Here is a 14734-nt window from a genome sequence, read left to right as displayed (position 1 = left end):
CAGCCCCGTTGCCCAGAGCTCACACTCTAACCAACTGAGCCACCCGTCTGCCCCAGATCGCTCTCTTCTTGAGGACAGAATTTCTTATAAAATCTCTCTCACTGCACAAAGCAGAGTCTCAATAAACACTAACTGACTGTTCTTTTTCTTATCTCAGAAAAATGTGCTATCAGTTGTTTTTCCCCTGGCAGTAGTAGGGTTAGGTTTGCACATGTCATTCTCACAGTTCTTTTAGTTGGCAAGACATTAAATTTATTTGCAAAACAGTTACTCATCTACAGCCACGTATGAGCATTTGTCAGTGAGAAGCTAACAGAATTCATCTATACCACATGCTGGTAGAAAATGATGTACAATTTAAACAACTGTTCCCGCTCACAAGGTATTAGCACAGCACCCTTCTATGAAGTACTATTCCCTAGTTTCATCTGTATCTGCTCATGACTACTTTATTTACACCTTCAAAACCAGGTTCCTTGCCTTGGTGTTAATTTCCTTAAAATGCGGTTATTTATTCACTATATCCTGGTAAAATAAATGGAATCACACCAACAGTTTGTATTCTGACTTAAGAATATGTGAGGCAGAAATTATTCTGTTTATTCAGGCCGATTTTCTCATATTATAAAATGAGGGTAAAGTTAGACTACATATTTCCCAAAGTGGTTCACAATTCTTATAAGTTTAAGAAGTTCTAGGCTTTTTAACTGTTTGACATTGAGGGGTAACATAGAAGCCAGGCTTGAATTATAAGCATTTCTTTAATCTAAAAGCCTGAGATCGAAATTGGGAAGAGGGTCCATATATGAGGGAGAGACTGAAGTCGGCACATAAAAGGCTGCTTCCTGAAAAGATTCTAGTTGTCCATTCTAGACCATGACATGCATCAACTCTCAGAGGGCCACATCAGACTAGATGTTTGCAAAATATTGTGTGTGTGTGTGTGGAGGGGACTCACAGGTCCTTAAGCTTTGACTATCAAACTAATGATTTCAACTCAGCGGGCGCAGAAAAGCTAGCCTCTGATGATCAACTCCATAGTAGTGCCACTGGTTTTGTCAACCAGTACTGCCCAACTCTGCCTTGTTTCTTACGGGAAGAATTCTTTGCAGCCCCAAGTAGGATATTTATTTACGAAGAGACTAAACCAGCAGAACTAAAAATATCCAAAAGATACAACAATGATGCAAAGGACACCTCACAGATCTTTAAGTAATAAGATTATTTAACCAATTTAAGATTTAAGATTATAAAACACTCATGTTAAAAATAAAACATGATCAACTGGCTACTTCACTCTATTTACATGGGGCCAGTGCTGGAGGGGCTAAAGAGACCAATGACAGTCATCGTAATTGATACTATTACTTTAATCTCTACAGAAGTATGCTGGAAACATAACTAGGTGGGGTAAAGCCCAGAAACCAGACCTCCACGGCCTCCCTGTTTTCTGTTCTGTAATAATGATTCTTAATCTTTTGAGGGGGTCACTGACTCCCAGAATCTGATGCAAGTCCTAAATTTTCCCTAGAAAAATGAATGTACACAATTTTGTATAGAAACATCTACAAATAAAGACACAGACCTCTAGGAGTACTGGTTTAAGAGTGTCTGCACTAAAGGAATCAATGAATGGAAGAAAAACTACTAAAGGCCATGACTCCAAGGAAAGCAACAATAAAGGTAGTATATATAAAGGGACATTTCCTTTGGCAAAAATTCACTAAGAAAGCATAAAAATAAAGGTTTCCAAACCTTTACACCAAATATTTCATTTACCTAATTACACACTGTCTGGTTTCAAAAACAGAATACCTCAAGTTGTTATCAGTTATCTTTGCACATTTCCCCTAAAATATTTGTAAAGCCACATACACAGGGTAATTCTGAATACCTACTTGCATTCTCCTTTTCAGTTTGACTTTTCTTTGGAATTCGATATACTTCCTGCAAAAAATAAACCAAAAGAAGGGTTAGTAGTGAGGAGTAGAAGTGGTGATTGCTTTGAATCTGGCTGATTTCACATGGCAACAAACAAATGGGAAGAAACAGGCTGGTATTTAATTCTTTTCCAAAATGTGACTTCTATTTGGCTTGAAATCCCAGTCCCGTAAAAACAAGTAAGAACATATAGCACAAATGAAAACATTTTAGCATCTACCAGGCTTGTATGATTTCATTAGTCAAGTAAAATTCTAACTGGGGCATTATGTTTCTGGCAGGGGTTCCTGATAATTTCTGTATGCTTTTTGCATACAAAATTAAGTCATCTATAGTTCCTTTATTGAGATTTTTTTCAGAAGAACAATTGTAACATCTCACACACCACTCCTACTTAAAGGGAAATAAAGGTTAGTAGTAACAGCTATGTAAAAAACACTTCAGAAAAATTACACGTATAAAGACAATTCCTGCTATTCAGCATATTTTTCTATAAATGCAAAACAAGTTGGCTAATAAATGTAATATCTCCTTTCACACTGTTATTTTAAAAAAGGAAAGATAAACATTAGATCATTGTTGCTCTTGAAATAGCATCTAATACTGGACCAAAATTGTTCTTGAGAAATGTAAAGTCTCTTTTTAAGCCTTGAGGTGCCTTTTCTTGCTGCGTGAATCTAAGGCTTAGAAGCAGTTCTGTTCCCTGACAATCCCTCAGTGTTCTAGCCCGTCAAGTAGCTCTTGGGCACAATGCTTCCTTACCCAGCCACCTTAAGTGGGCAAATGGCAAACCCACACATCCAAAGGTACATCACATGATACCCTCCCTTGATCTCATAATATTGACTATACCTATGTGAACCGGTAACCCTATGTTTAAAATATTATACTCCTAGAAAAATCAAAGAACTCCTCTTCCCACATCATTGCTGGTTCTAGCAATATTCGTGGAAAACGAAAAATAACCCACGTCACACAACTGAGGAAGAGTCAAGATGTAACATTCACCTGGCATTTAAAATAACAAATGTTATTTTACAGATACAGAGCACACAGACTACACAGGTACATACATAGCAATCTATGTGTATGTATACTTAAAAAAAATCCTTCAATATTCCATGCATGCTGATAAATTATCTAATAATGATGATGATTGTTATAATCGATGTGCGTTTATCCTGTGTGCTAGGCATCACGCTGAGCATTTCAAATGCATTATCTTATATGAGCTTCTAAACAGCCCTATGAGGTAAGCACTACCATCTCCATTTTACAAATGGAAAAACTTATTCCAGAACACTTCTATCTTCTGTACTAGATGACACAGGAAATGGCTGACAGCATTGATTTAAAAAGCAGTACCATTTGGGGGATTTATGTATGAATGTAATGGCATCGTTCATTCCCTCTTAGATTCTCTTTCCTATTTAGGACTTCCACTAGAGCTGTGATTCTCAACTCTGACTGCACAATTGGACCATTCCAGGAAACTTTTATTGAATCTAAAACTATGGCATCTGTATTTTTTAGAAGCTCCCCAGATGATTTTGGATTCCCAGAGAAGGTTGAGAACCACTGAGCTACTGGCTTTTCTTAACAGTCCTCACTCACTCTTCCTCACAGGGAGAACGTGAGAGAAAGGCCTACGCATATAGACGCCTGTCCTCAGCTCAGAGCCATCTGGGCTCTCCTCTTGGGCTTCAAGAGAGGGTACATTCCAATCTGCTCCTGTGCGGGCTGCCGGAAGTTGTCCAGCTGACTCCTTGGTCTGCTTCTCAGAGGGGTTACCACACTCAGGAAAAAGGAAGCAAGCCACTGATCAGCACCTACCCACACTACAGGGAAAAACTGGTATTTCCCTTGTTTTATTAGAAAAAGCTTGAAAATGGCTGTTGCACTAGGTACTCTGTAAACCTATGCACTCCAAAAGATAACATGTTTACTCAAGAAGGGTGATTAGAACAGACATATCGAGGGATGTGTGTGTCAACTAAGGATTACATAATTAACCTGTTTAGTTTCTTTTACATAAGGTCTTTGCATTACAAACATTTATAGTCATTTATTACACAGACCTCAAGCTGGGGACCCATTCTGTGGTGGCTGTTAAGTAGCAGAGGAAATGCTTCTCAAAGACACATTCTCAATTCCATTCAAAAGTCTAGAGCACCTGCTAAGTGGAAAATGTATTCTGATGCTCATGCAATGGATGGTCATTACTGACTAGAGGCCACGAGTGACTGACTCTCCGTGTGCCTAACCACGGAGAACAAGTTCTATCAACACACACCTAAGCACTTGGCGTTACTAACACGATCCTCCTCTTCATATAGTCAAAACTACATATAAAATTTAAGCTGGAAACTCAGATTATCTACTTAGAAGCTCTGAAACGCAACTACATTTTCCGCAAGTTCCACAATAATGAAAACTGAGAAGAAAGCAGCCATGTGAAACTATGATAACATTTCTTAAGATCATTCTGTCTTGTGAATAAACGGCAATAGTGTTAGCCTACATGATGCGCAAGTCTGTTTGGAATAATGTCATACCTGCAGGTCATCGAACCCACTACAACAAATATTTATCTGAGCTGGTTTCATTCATGTTAACCCTTTATGTAAAATCACTTTACTCTGTTAAAAATTCTACTCAAAAGACTGGCATATTATGAAAGAACACTGAACTGCGTCAGGAGACCTGGGTTCTGGGACTAACCCTGCCCCCAGTGGGGCTGAAAAGAGTGGTTCCCCACTCCACCTAATATTCTTTACACATCACCCTGTTTTATTTCTTTGGTGCCTAGGTGCCACTCCCAACGGACACACACTCAAATACACTCAAGCTGTAAATCTTCATGGCCAAGACTGTCTTATTCTTTGCTGGTCTCTAGCACCAATAACAGTGCTGGGCATATAATCAACACTTGTTACTTATTGAATGGACCAAAGAGGGAAACTACTTCTGATTTGTAGAAATCAACCACATAACACTAAGTAAACTCAAACCATTGCATATCTCATACTTTTTATCACTAAACTTACACCATCATTCTCTTTCATCTCTGGTAAGAATACTATTTACAGGCCTCACCTATAGCCACAATAATTACATATTTCCAGGGTCAGACTCATAAGTATGCCTCTGCAACATTTTAAACTCTTTTCAATGCTGGAAAAGCCTACCTTTGGCCAATTACTCCTCTTCAGTCAAAGCTTGAAAATCAATCTTCCGATATTGTTTGATAAACACTGAATCATGGATAAGCTCATACAATACAAATGCATCCAATATCCCTATTATAAAAGGTATAAAATGTATGTGGAGATGCTATTTGTGGAAATATGGTTTGCTCATTTACATAACAAGTCTCTGAATAACAACTATGTGCTAAAAGCACATAACAAGGGTCTCCTACGTTTTGGACCTTAGAGATACCCAGTACCTGTTGTCAAGGGTTCACACATTAACAATAATCCTGGCTGATACTTCTCACTACGTGCCATGTCCTTTAACTGCATTCTACTCTGACATCTCCAGAGGGGTATCACTGCTTTATCTACAGTACATACAAAACAGGCTCAGAGAGGTTAACTATCCCAATGTTGTACAGTAACACAGTGAGTTATACATTGGACCTAGAATAGAAGCCTAGATTTGTCTCTGTCCAAAGCACACTCTTAACCACTATAACTATTACCTCATAAGCACGCAGGAAAAAAGGGAAAGTAAATACACACTATCTTAAGATAGGTATATATGAAATGGTAAGTGAAATATAACAGAGGGATACTAAAACTGGTTTGGGCCTTGAGAGGACTGGGAAAAGCATCCTGAAGGAAACAGACAGTTGACTTGTCTTGAAAGATGACTAGGAGTTACTTGCACATAGAAGAGGTGAAAAATACAAACACGGAAGACTGAACACGTGTTTATTCCAACTCCATACTGAAGTCCTAAAAAATGACAATGGAAGAATAAAAACAGTATTAACTCCTCTGTAGTATCTTTTCTTTCTAAGAATATCGTGTGAGTACAGAATGTGTGTTTATTTATTTATTTAAGATTAAAAGAACAATTTTATTCTAACATTAGGTACTGTCGGAGACATAAGGGGTCCCTCCAAATACTGCCAAAAGTTATTGCAAATACAAAGTAAGTTAAAGTGATGAGCAAATTATCAACGACCAAATAAATGGAAGTAAATGATGCCCAGAGAGAAGAAATGGATGGCACTCTGTTTTAAGCGTCTCAGAATGGCCAGTGGAGAAAGGTACAGCAGAAACAAGCGACAGAATGGTTAATAGGTTTGGAATTCTTTAGAAAATGGCAACAAGGGGAAAAACTGACAAGAACGTTTGAAAATAAGAATAACGGTATCCAATGGAATCGTCATGTCTGCGCGAGCACGGCTCCAGACTTCCAATGAGTTGGGACAGGGGTGGAACTACTACTGCGAGGGGGGAGAAGGTCCCCTGAGGGATGCAGACTGTAGGTGGCCGTGCGCTGGCAGGGGTGCAGGAAGGAAGACCGTGTCAGCTCAATGGGGTCAATGTATTCCCTTCAAGACTAGAGGAAGCTGGCGTGGCGTGTCTCCTGGCACCAAAAGGCACTCGCCCAGGCCCCTCCCTAACAATCTGCCCGGTAGAAAGAGTTGCTGGTCCTAGGCCCTCGGAACCCAAGGCTCCGCCATCCAGGACGACGCCAGAATGTGTTTATATTTAAATATTTTATTCTAGTCCATGCATTGTCTTTCATGTTCCTTTTCTGATGACACGCACACACACACACAGACTTTATCCATGAAATAAGATACACTTAAAAAAAAAAAAAAAGACGCCAAAAATAAGAACAAATTCTTGGTAAGTGAAACTATAATAGGAAAAAAAGGGCTGAGTGTCACTCAGAAAGCAGAACAGAAAGTCAAGAAGGAAAATAGGAGATTGAAAAATAAAATTACAGGGTAAGTGCTAGAAGAGTACATCTAGTAACAGGTATGTCAGAAAGCCAGGAGGGCGGGCACTGAGGTGAGGAATTACCAATAGAAGAAAAGTTTTCAAAACTGAAAGATACGAGTCACCAGACGGAGAGGGCTCACAGGACCCACCACAACAAAGGAACTGAAATGGCATCAGACTTCAGTAGCAAAACTCCAAGCTAGAAAATGATGCAGTAGTATCTTGAACACCTTACAAGAACATTTATTTTGGAATAATTATATGATCTGCCAAACAAGCATAAATAGAATAAAGGTATTTTTCAGATCCACAAGGTCTCATAATTTTATCTACCAGAAAAGAATGCTGAAGACCAAGACTGTGGAGAGTCTAAGATTAAAGACTCTCAATTCTGTGTCACACATCTCATAAACTGTCTAGTGTACACTGCACCACAGTAAGTACTTTAAAAAGACCTACCAATTCCTGAAAGAGTGATGGAAAAAATTTGGAAAGTTAATGTAAATGAATTATCCAGCATATGATACAGGCAATATTGATACATATATGTATATAAATTCAACAACTGGGTATGCAATATAGATCACGTATTACATCTCCACCTTAATGCAAACAACCAGCAGATGGTGGCTATTTAAAATAATACCTTCAATAAATAGTGCTGGGGGTCCGGCCTGGTGGCTCAGGCGGTTGTAACTCTGTGCTCCTAACTCTGAAAGCTTCCGGTTCGATTCCCACATGGGCCAGTGGGTTCTCAACCACAAGGTTGCCAGTTCTATTCCTCGAGTCCCGCAAGGGATTGTGGGCTCCGCCCCCTGCAACTAAGATTGAACACAGCACCTTGAGCTGAGCTGCCGCTGAGCTCCCGGATGGCTCAGCTGGTTGAAGCGTGTCCTCTCAACCACAAGGTTGCTGGTTCAACTTCTTTAGTCCCGCAAGGGATGGGCGGCTGTGCCCCCTGCAACTAGTAATGGCAACTGGACCTGGAGCTGAGCTGCGCCCTCCACAACTAAAACTGAAAGGACAACAACTTGAAGCTGAATGGCATCCTCCACAACTAAGATTGAAAGGGCAACAACTTGACTTGGGAAAAAAAAAAAAGTGCTGGAAGTACACACTGTTCCCCCAATAAAGTTCTGTTCCCCTTCCCCAATAAAATCTTTTAAAAAAATAATAAATAAATAAATAGTGCTGGGAAACTTGGACAGACATGTGCGAAAAAAATGAAGCTGGACCACCTCCTTACATCATATACAAAAATAAATTCAACATGACTTAAAGACCTAAATGTAAGATCTGAAACCATAAAATTCCTAGAAGAAAATATAGGAAGAAACTTTACAGACATTACTCGGAGTAAGATTTTTACTTATATATCCCCTTGCGCAAGGGAAGAGAAAAAAATAAACATGTGGGATTACATCAAACTAAAAAGTTTTTTCACAGCAAAGGAAACCATCAATAAAACAAAAAGGGATCCTACTGAATGGGAAAAGATATTTGCCAATGATATATCTGATAAGGGGTTAATATCACAAATTTATAAAAAACTCACTCAACTCAACTCCAAAAAAACAAACAACCCAATTAAAAAATGGGCAGAGGACATGAAGACATTTTTCTAAAAAGGACATACAGATGGCAAACAGACATATGAAAAAATGCTCAACCTCACTAACCATCAGAGAAATACAAATAAAAACCACAATGAGATACCACCTCACCCCAGTCAAAATGGCTATCATCAATAAATCAACAAACAAGGATGTGGAGAAAAGGGAACCCTGTGCACTGTTGGTGGGATTACAGATTGGTGCAGCCACTATGGAAAACAGTATGGAGGTATCTCAAAAATCTGAAAATGGAACTACCTTATGATCCAGCTGAAGCTGAACAATAATGAATGTCAACTACAAGCTTATATATATATAATATATATATATAATATATATATATATTATATATATATATATATATAGTATGTATATACTTACAAGAAGCAGAGTACAACATTAGGAATAGAGACAGTGGAAATGTAATGGCTGTGTGCAATGTCAGAGGGATAGTGGATGGGGAGAGGGGGGTTGACACAGTGTGAGGGATATAAATGATAAACGTCTAAGTATTACTTTGTTTTGTGCACCTAAAACTAATTAAAAAAAATAATACCTTATGTAAAAGATCCGAAGATATCATTCAAACCTGTCATAATTTTGAAAAAAATTGTCTTCCAACAATACTTACTGTCCCTAACAGAAAAGTTTAGTTATCCAGAAAAAGCATTTTTAGAGTGATTGTTATAATTAGTAGCAACAATTTTTTACATTAAAAAAAGGGTGGATGTTTTGAATATGGGTTATTAGGAAAACAATAAAGCTATCAATAGAACTGTACATCAGAAGATGAAGAACCAGCTTGCAAGAGAAAAAGATTATGACTTGAGTGTGGTGGCAAGTGGAGAAGAGAGCCAACAGAAAGCTGAAAATAGAGATCTGAAATTCAGGAAACAGGCTAAGACAAGAGATTCACAATCTGGGGAAATCTTATACAATGACTTACATCGTGCTACTGTGGGATATTGCCAAGAGAGAAAGTACATAGAGAAAAATACCCTAATTTGAAAGAAAATAAAATTTTAAAAGGTGGAAAGTCTTTATACTTGATTCATACAGTATATTTTCTATTTCTTAATAAACACTTGCCAGCATTCCCATTTCTGGGTGAATATCCCAAGGAAATGAAAACAGGGTATCGAAGAGAGATCTACACACTCATGTTCTTTGCCATATTATTCATAATAGCCAAGATATGGAAACAATCTTAAGTGTCAATAGATGAATGGATAGAGGAAATGTAGTACATATATACAATAGACTCTTACTCGACCATAAAAAAGAATGAAATCTTGCTATCTGTGACAACATGGATGGACCCTGAGAGTATTATGCTAAGTGAAATAGAGATAAAGATAAACAAGTACTATATGATATCACTTGTAAGTGGAATCTAAAAAAGCTGAACTCATAGAAACAGACAAATAGTGACTACTAGGGACTGAGGGGTGGGGGGAAAGGGGAGATGATGGTCAAAGAGCACAAACTTCCAGTTATAAGATAAATAAGTTCTGGGGATCTAATGTATAACATAGTGATTACAATTAATAATACTGTATTACACACTTAAAATGTGCCAAGGGAGTAGATCTTAAATGTGTTCCCTACAAAGAAATGGTAATTATATGACATGATGCAGATGTTAGTTAATGCAATGGTGGTAATCATTTTGCAATATATAAGTGTATCAAATCAACACACTGTACACTTCAAACTTAAAGTGTTTTATGTCAATTATGTCACAATAAAGCTGGAAAAAAGATCAAACAACAAAAGTTTTAGCCCAAGAAATGTTATATAGCTATGATTTTGATGTTTCTGTCTTTATTGTATATGCATCATAATTCCCTAAAGCAGTTAGATTATATTTGAAGTTACAGTAAATAGACTCTGAGTAAATGGATTCTTCTATGGAAAAACAAGTTTGCTTTCAATTATTTTTTTTATAATACCCATTTTTGGTTAAAAAAACAAACACTTGAACAAGTCACCTGCTACTACTAGGTCAAGCGGGCCTAAACTGCAATGTTTTCTTCCAACAGTCTCAAAAAGTACTCATTGGAAATTTGTTGGCAAAGCACTGCAGCACATTTTTAACACATCCCAAACAAACTGCTAGAAATAGATGGTAGAAATGGAATCAAAACAAAATTATGAAACAATACTTTATAAGAAAACTTTTTCTGGAAAGGATAAAAATTTAACACTGATTCAGACTGTTCTTGAGCTAAATAAGACTGAGAACAAAATAATTTACAATGAGAGTGTAACTAATTTTTTACCTTTTATTATATAGAAATCAGATTATTCTATAATAACAGATTTTTTTTTTTAAACATTTTTTTATTGGGGAAGGGGAACGGGACTTCATTGGGGAACAGTGTGTATTTTTCCAGGATTTTTTCCAAGTTGTTGTCCTTTCAGTCTTAGTTGTGGAGGGCACAGCTCAGCTCCAGGTACAGTTGCCATTGCTAGTTGCAGGGTGTACAGCCCACCATCCCTTGCGGGAGTTGAGGAATCGAACTGGCAAGCTTGTGGTTGAGAGGACGCACTCCAACCAACTGAGCCATCCAGGAGCTCAGTGGCAGCTCAGCAGCAGCTCAGCTCAAGGTGCCGTGATCAATCTTAGTTGCAGGGGGCGGAGCCCACCATCCCTTGAGGGACTCGAGGAATTGAACTGGCAACCTTGTGGTTGAGAACCCACTGGCCCATGTGGGAATCGAACCGGCAGCCTTAGGAGCATGGAGCTCCAACTGCCTGAGCCACCGGGCCAGCCCAGATTTACTTTTTAAAACTAGATTATCGAGTTTTTCCTTGTTAGCAAGTACAAATCAAATTGGGTCTATGCCAATCAAATCATTTCTCCTAACTATTTTTGTAAATGATAGCAAGACTAAGAACAACAGAAAGATTGTGAGTGAGATGCCACTTTCCTAGGTGGAAAAAACAGCAAGAGAGTAGGTGGGAACAAAAAATAGAAAATATGACAAAAGCTATGAGATAATGGAGATTAGAAGTTCAAGTGTCAATTTCAGGTAGAGTCCTAGGAGAGAAGGAACTATTTTAAGAAATAATGAAGATGAGTTTTCCATAACTAAAGAAATATAAAATACTTCTGATTAAAAAGGTTAAGAGTTACTAACAATTGTCACCCCAATAAACTTTAATTAAAAAAAAAAATATTGGCTAAGAGCGCCAAACAGGAAAGAAAAAGACTATGACCCAGCAAGTCTGCAACTGGGTTTATATGCCAAAAAAAAATCTCATATTGGCTCATGCAGGGAAATGTAGAAAGTGTCCATCATTACAATGTCTGCAGTGGAAGAGCTGAAGACAATCTGGGTGCCCCTCATGAGGGAAAGCAGAACAGAATATTGTCGGTGCATATCAGAGAGTAAAACGCAGCAGTTAGAAGCAAAGGACTAGAAAGAATACAAAGCAACATGCACTGATCTTAAAAATATAGTGCTGAATTTTTTAAAAAAGCAATGAGATAACAGGGTACCATTTAGATATATTAAAACTACATGTGTATAATGATCATCTCAATGGATGCAGAAAAAGTTATTTGACAAAATCCAACAAACCTTAATGATAAGAACATTCAACAAACCAGGAATAGAAGGGAACATGGAACTAATATCATACTTAATGATGAAAGACTAAAAGCTTTCCGCCTAAATTCATACCAAGACAAAGATGCCTGCTCTTGATACTTCTATTCAACATTGTATTGGAAGTTCTAGCCAGAACAAGGAGGCAAGAAAAAGAAATAAAGGGCATCCAAAATGGGGGGAAGGGTAAGGAGGGGAGTAAAACTGTCTCTATTCACAAGTGATCTCGTATGTAGAAAATCCTAAAGAATACACACACACACACACACACACACACACACACACACACACACAAACCAAAAACAAACAAAAAACACAGACACACACAAAAAAACCCTATTAAAGACACAATGACCTTACCAAAATTGCAGGAAATAAGATCAACATACAAGAATAAATTCTATTTCTTTTATAAACCAGCAATGAACAAGTCAAAAATAAAATCAAGAAAAAAATCACATTATTATATGAGCATCAAAAAATAAATATATAGGAATAAATTTTTTAACCAAGAGCAAGGCTAGTACTAAACATTACAAAACAATAGTTGCAAGAAATTAAAGACCTAAATAAATGGAAAGACCTATGGTTATGAATTGGAAAACTTGAATGTTGTTAGGATAGTAATACAATCCTTATCAAAATTCCAACTGATTTTTCCTGCAGAAATGGAAAAACTGATCCTAAAATTCATATGGAATTGCAAGGGACACAGAGCAGCCAAAATAATCTTACACTTATAGACAGACAGACAGACACACACACACACACACACACACACACACACACGATTCATAATTCTCAATTTCAAAATTAATACAAAGCTGTAGTAAAACAGTGTGGCACTGGCATAAGGATAGAAATGTAAACCAGTGGAACAGAACTGAGTCCAGAAATAAACCCATACATCCATGGCCCAATGAGCTTCAACAAGGGTGTGAAGATTATTCAACTGGGGAAAAATAGTCCTTTCAACAAGTGGTTCTGGGACAACTGGATATCCACATGTCAAAGAGTCAAGTTTGACTCTTACCTCACACCACATACAAAAATTAATTCAAAATGAAGCAAAGACCTAAATGTAAAAGCTACAACTTCAAACTCTTGGTAGAAAACATAGAGGTAAATCTTCATGACCTTAAATTTTGTGATGAATTCTTAGATACGACACATGCAACAAAAACACAAATAAGAAAAGTATAGGTAAGATGGGCTTCACCAAAATTTAAAACTTGGTGCTTCAAGGACATCAAGAAAGTGAAAAGACGCTCAAAGAATGGGAAAAGGTATTTACAAATCATATATACGATATCCAAATATATGAACAACTCTTCCAACAATAAAAAGAAAACTCGGTTAAAAAATGGGCAAGGGGTTCTTCCCACAAGTGGCTTTTGAAAATGGTTTGCTATTCGCTTGACCCAGAGAACCCCACAAAATCATGGAAATCGAGAGGCTCAAATCTTCATGTTCATTTTAAAAACACTCGTGAAATTGCCTAGGCCATCAAGGGTACGTATATCCAAAAAGCCACCATGATCGAAAGGATGTCACGTTACAAAAGCAATGTGTGTCGTTCCATCATTACAATGGTAGAGATGGGAGGTGTGCCCAGGCCAAACAGTGGGGTTGGAACGTAGAGTCAGTGGCCCAACAGGAGTGCAGAATTTTTACTGTACAAGCTTAAAAATACAGAGAGTAATGCTGAACTTAAGGGTTTAGATGTAGACTCTCTGGTCATTGAACACAGCCAGTGAACAAAGCTCCAAGATGCAGTGCAGAACTCACGGCGGGTTAACCCATACATAAGCTTCTCCTGCCACACTGATATGATCCTCACTGAAAAAGAACAAATTGTTTCTAAACCAGAAGAGGAGGCTGCAGAAAACAAAAAGATCTCCCAGAAGAAACTGAAGAAACAAAACTTATGTCCTGGGAGTAAATTCAGCATCAAATAAATGCTAATAAAAGTAAAAAAACAAAGTATAATATAAATAAAAAATGGGCAAGGGATCTGAATAGATATTTCTCCAAAGATACACTGATGGCCAATAAACACATGAAAAGATGTACATCACTTACGAGGTCTGACAACTAAGTTTGCGAACTTGCCACCATGCGCTTACATTGACAGCATTTGTACAAACAGCTCAATAAGGTTTCATAACCTTGGTATATCAGTGTCTCAGAGCTGTGTTTGTGTCAACATGTGGCGGTGTCTTGCTGAGTGGTGTTTGTTATTGCTGTGTGTTTTGTTTTTGTGTGCCGTCACGAGAAATGTCTGAGTTGAATTAGAGCAACGAACAAACATTAAATTTCTTGTTAAATTTGGCAAGAGTGAAAGTGAAATCAGGGACATGTTAGTCCAAGTTTGTAGGGATAATGTCATGAAGAAAATGGCAGCGTGCAAATGGATTAAACATTTTTCTGAGGGGAGAGAATGCGTCACTGATGAAGAGAGGTCAGGATGGCCAGTAAAGAAGAGAACTGATGAAAACATTGCAAAAATTCATCGAATTGTGCATCAAAATCGTCAGCTGACTCTCAGAAGCATAGCAGACCAAATAAACATCGATAGGAAAACCTTCACTGAGAATCTTGAGAA

General features: G+C 37.7%; 1 protein-coding gene across 5 annotated transcripts in view; it reads right to left on the bottom strand.

Annotated features, from left to right (window-relative positions):
- SETD2 (SET domain containing 2, histone lysine methyltransferase) overlaps window positions 1-14734 on the bottom strand; it is a 109630-nt gene that overhangs the window by 22820 nt on the left and 72076 nt on the right. For 4 of the 5 annotated variants that reach the window (XR_016021252.1, XM_088798193.1, XM_019724006.3 and 1 more), the window contains one exon: window positions 1899-1947. Coding sequence is in view for 3 of the 5 variants with exons in the window: in XM_088798193.1 (XP_088654319.1) it covers window positions 1899-1947 (49 nt within the window). In the remaining 2 variants the exon portion in view is untranslated. Of the gene's footprint in view, window positions 1-1892; window positions 1948-14734 lie in introns of those variants that run through there. The other variant, XR_002136692.3, reaches the window with a different exon arrangement.

This window comes from Rhinolophus sinicus, chromosome 5 (genome assembly GCF_057876585.1).
Source record: "Rhinolophus sinicus isolate RSI-liver-muscle chromosome 5, RSI-T2T, whole genome shotgun sequence".
Lineage (NCBI taxonomy): Eukaryota > Metazoa > Chordata > Mammalia > Chiroptera > Rhinolophidae > Rhinolophus > Rhinolophus sinicus.
This window is presented reverse-complemented; position numbering and strand designations above follow the sequence as displayed.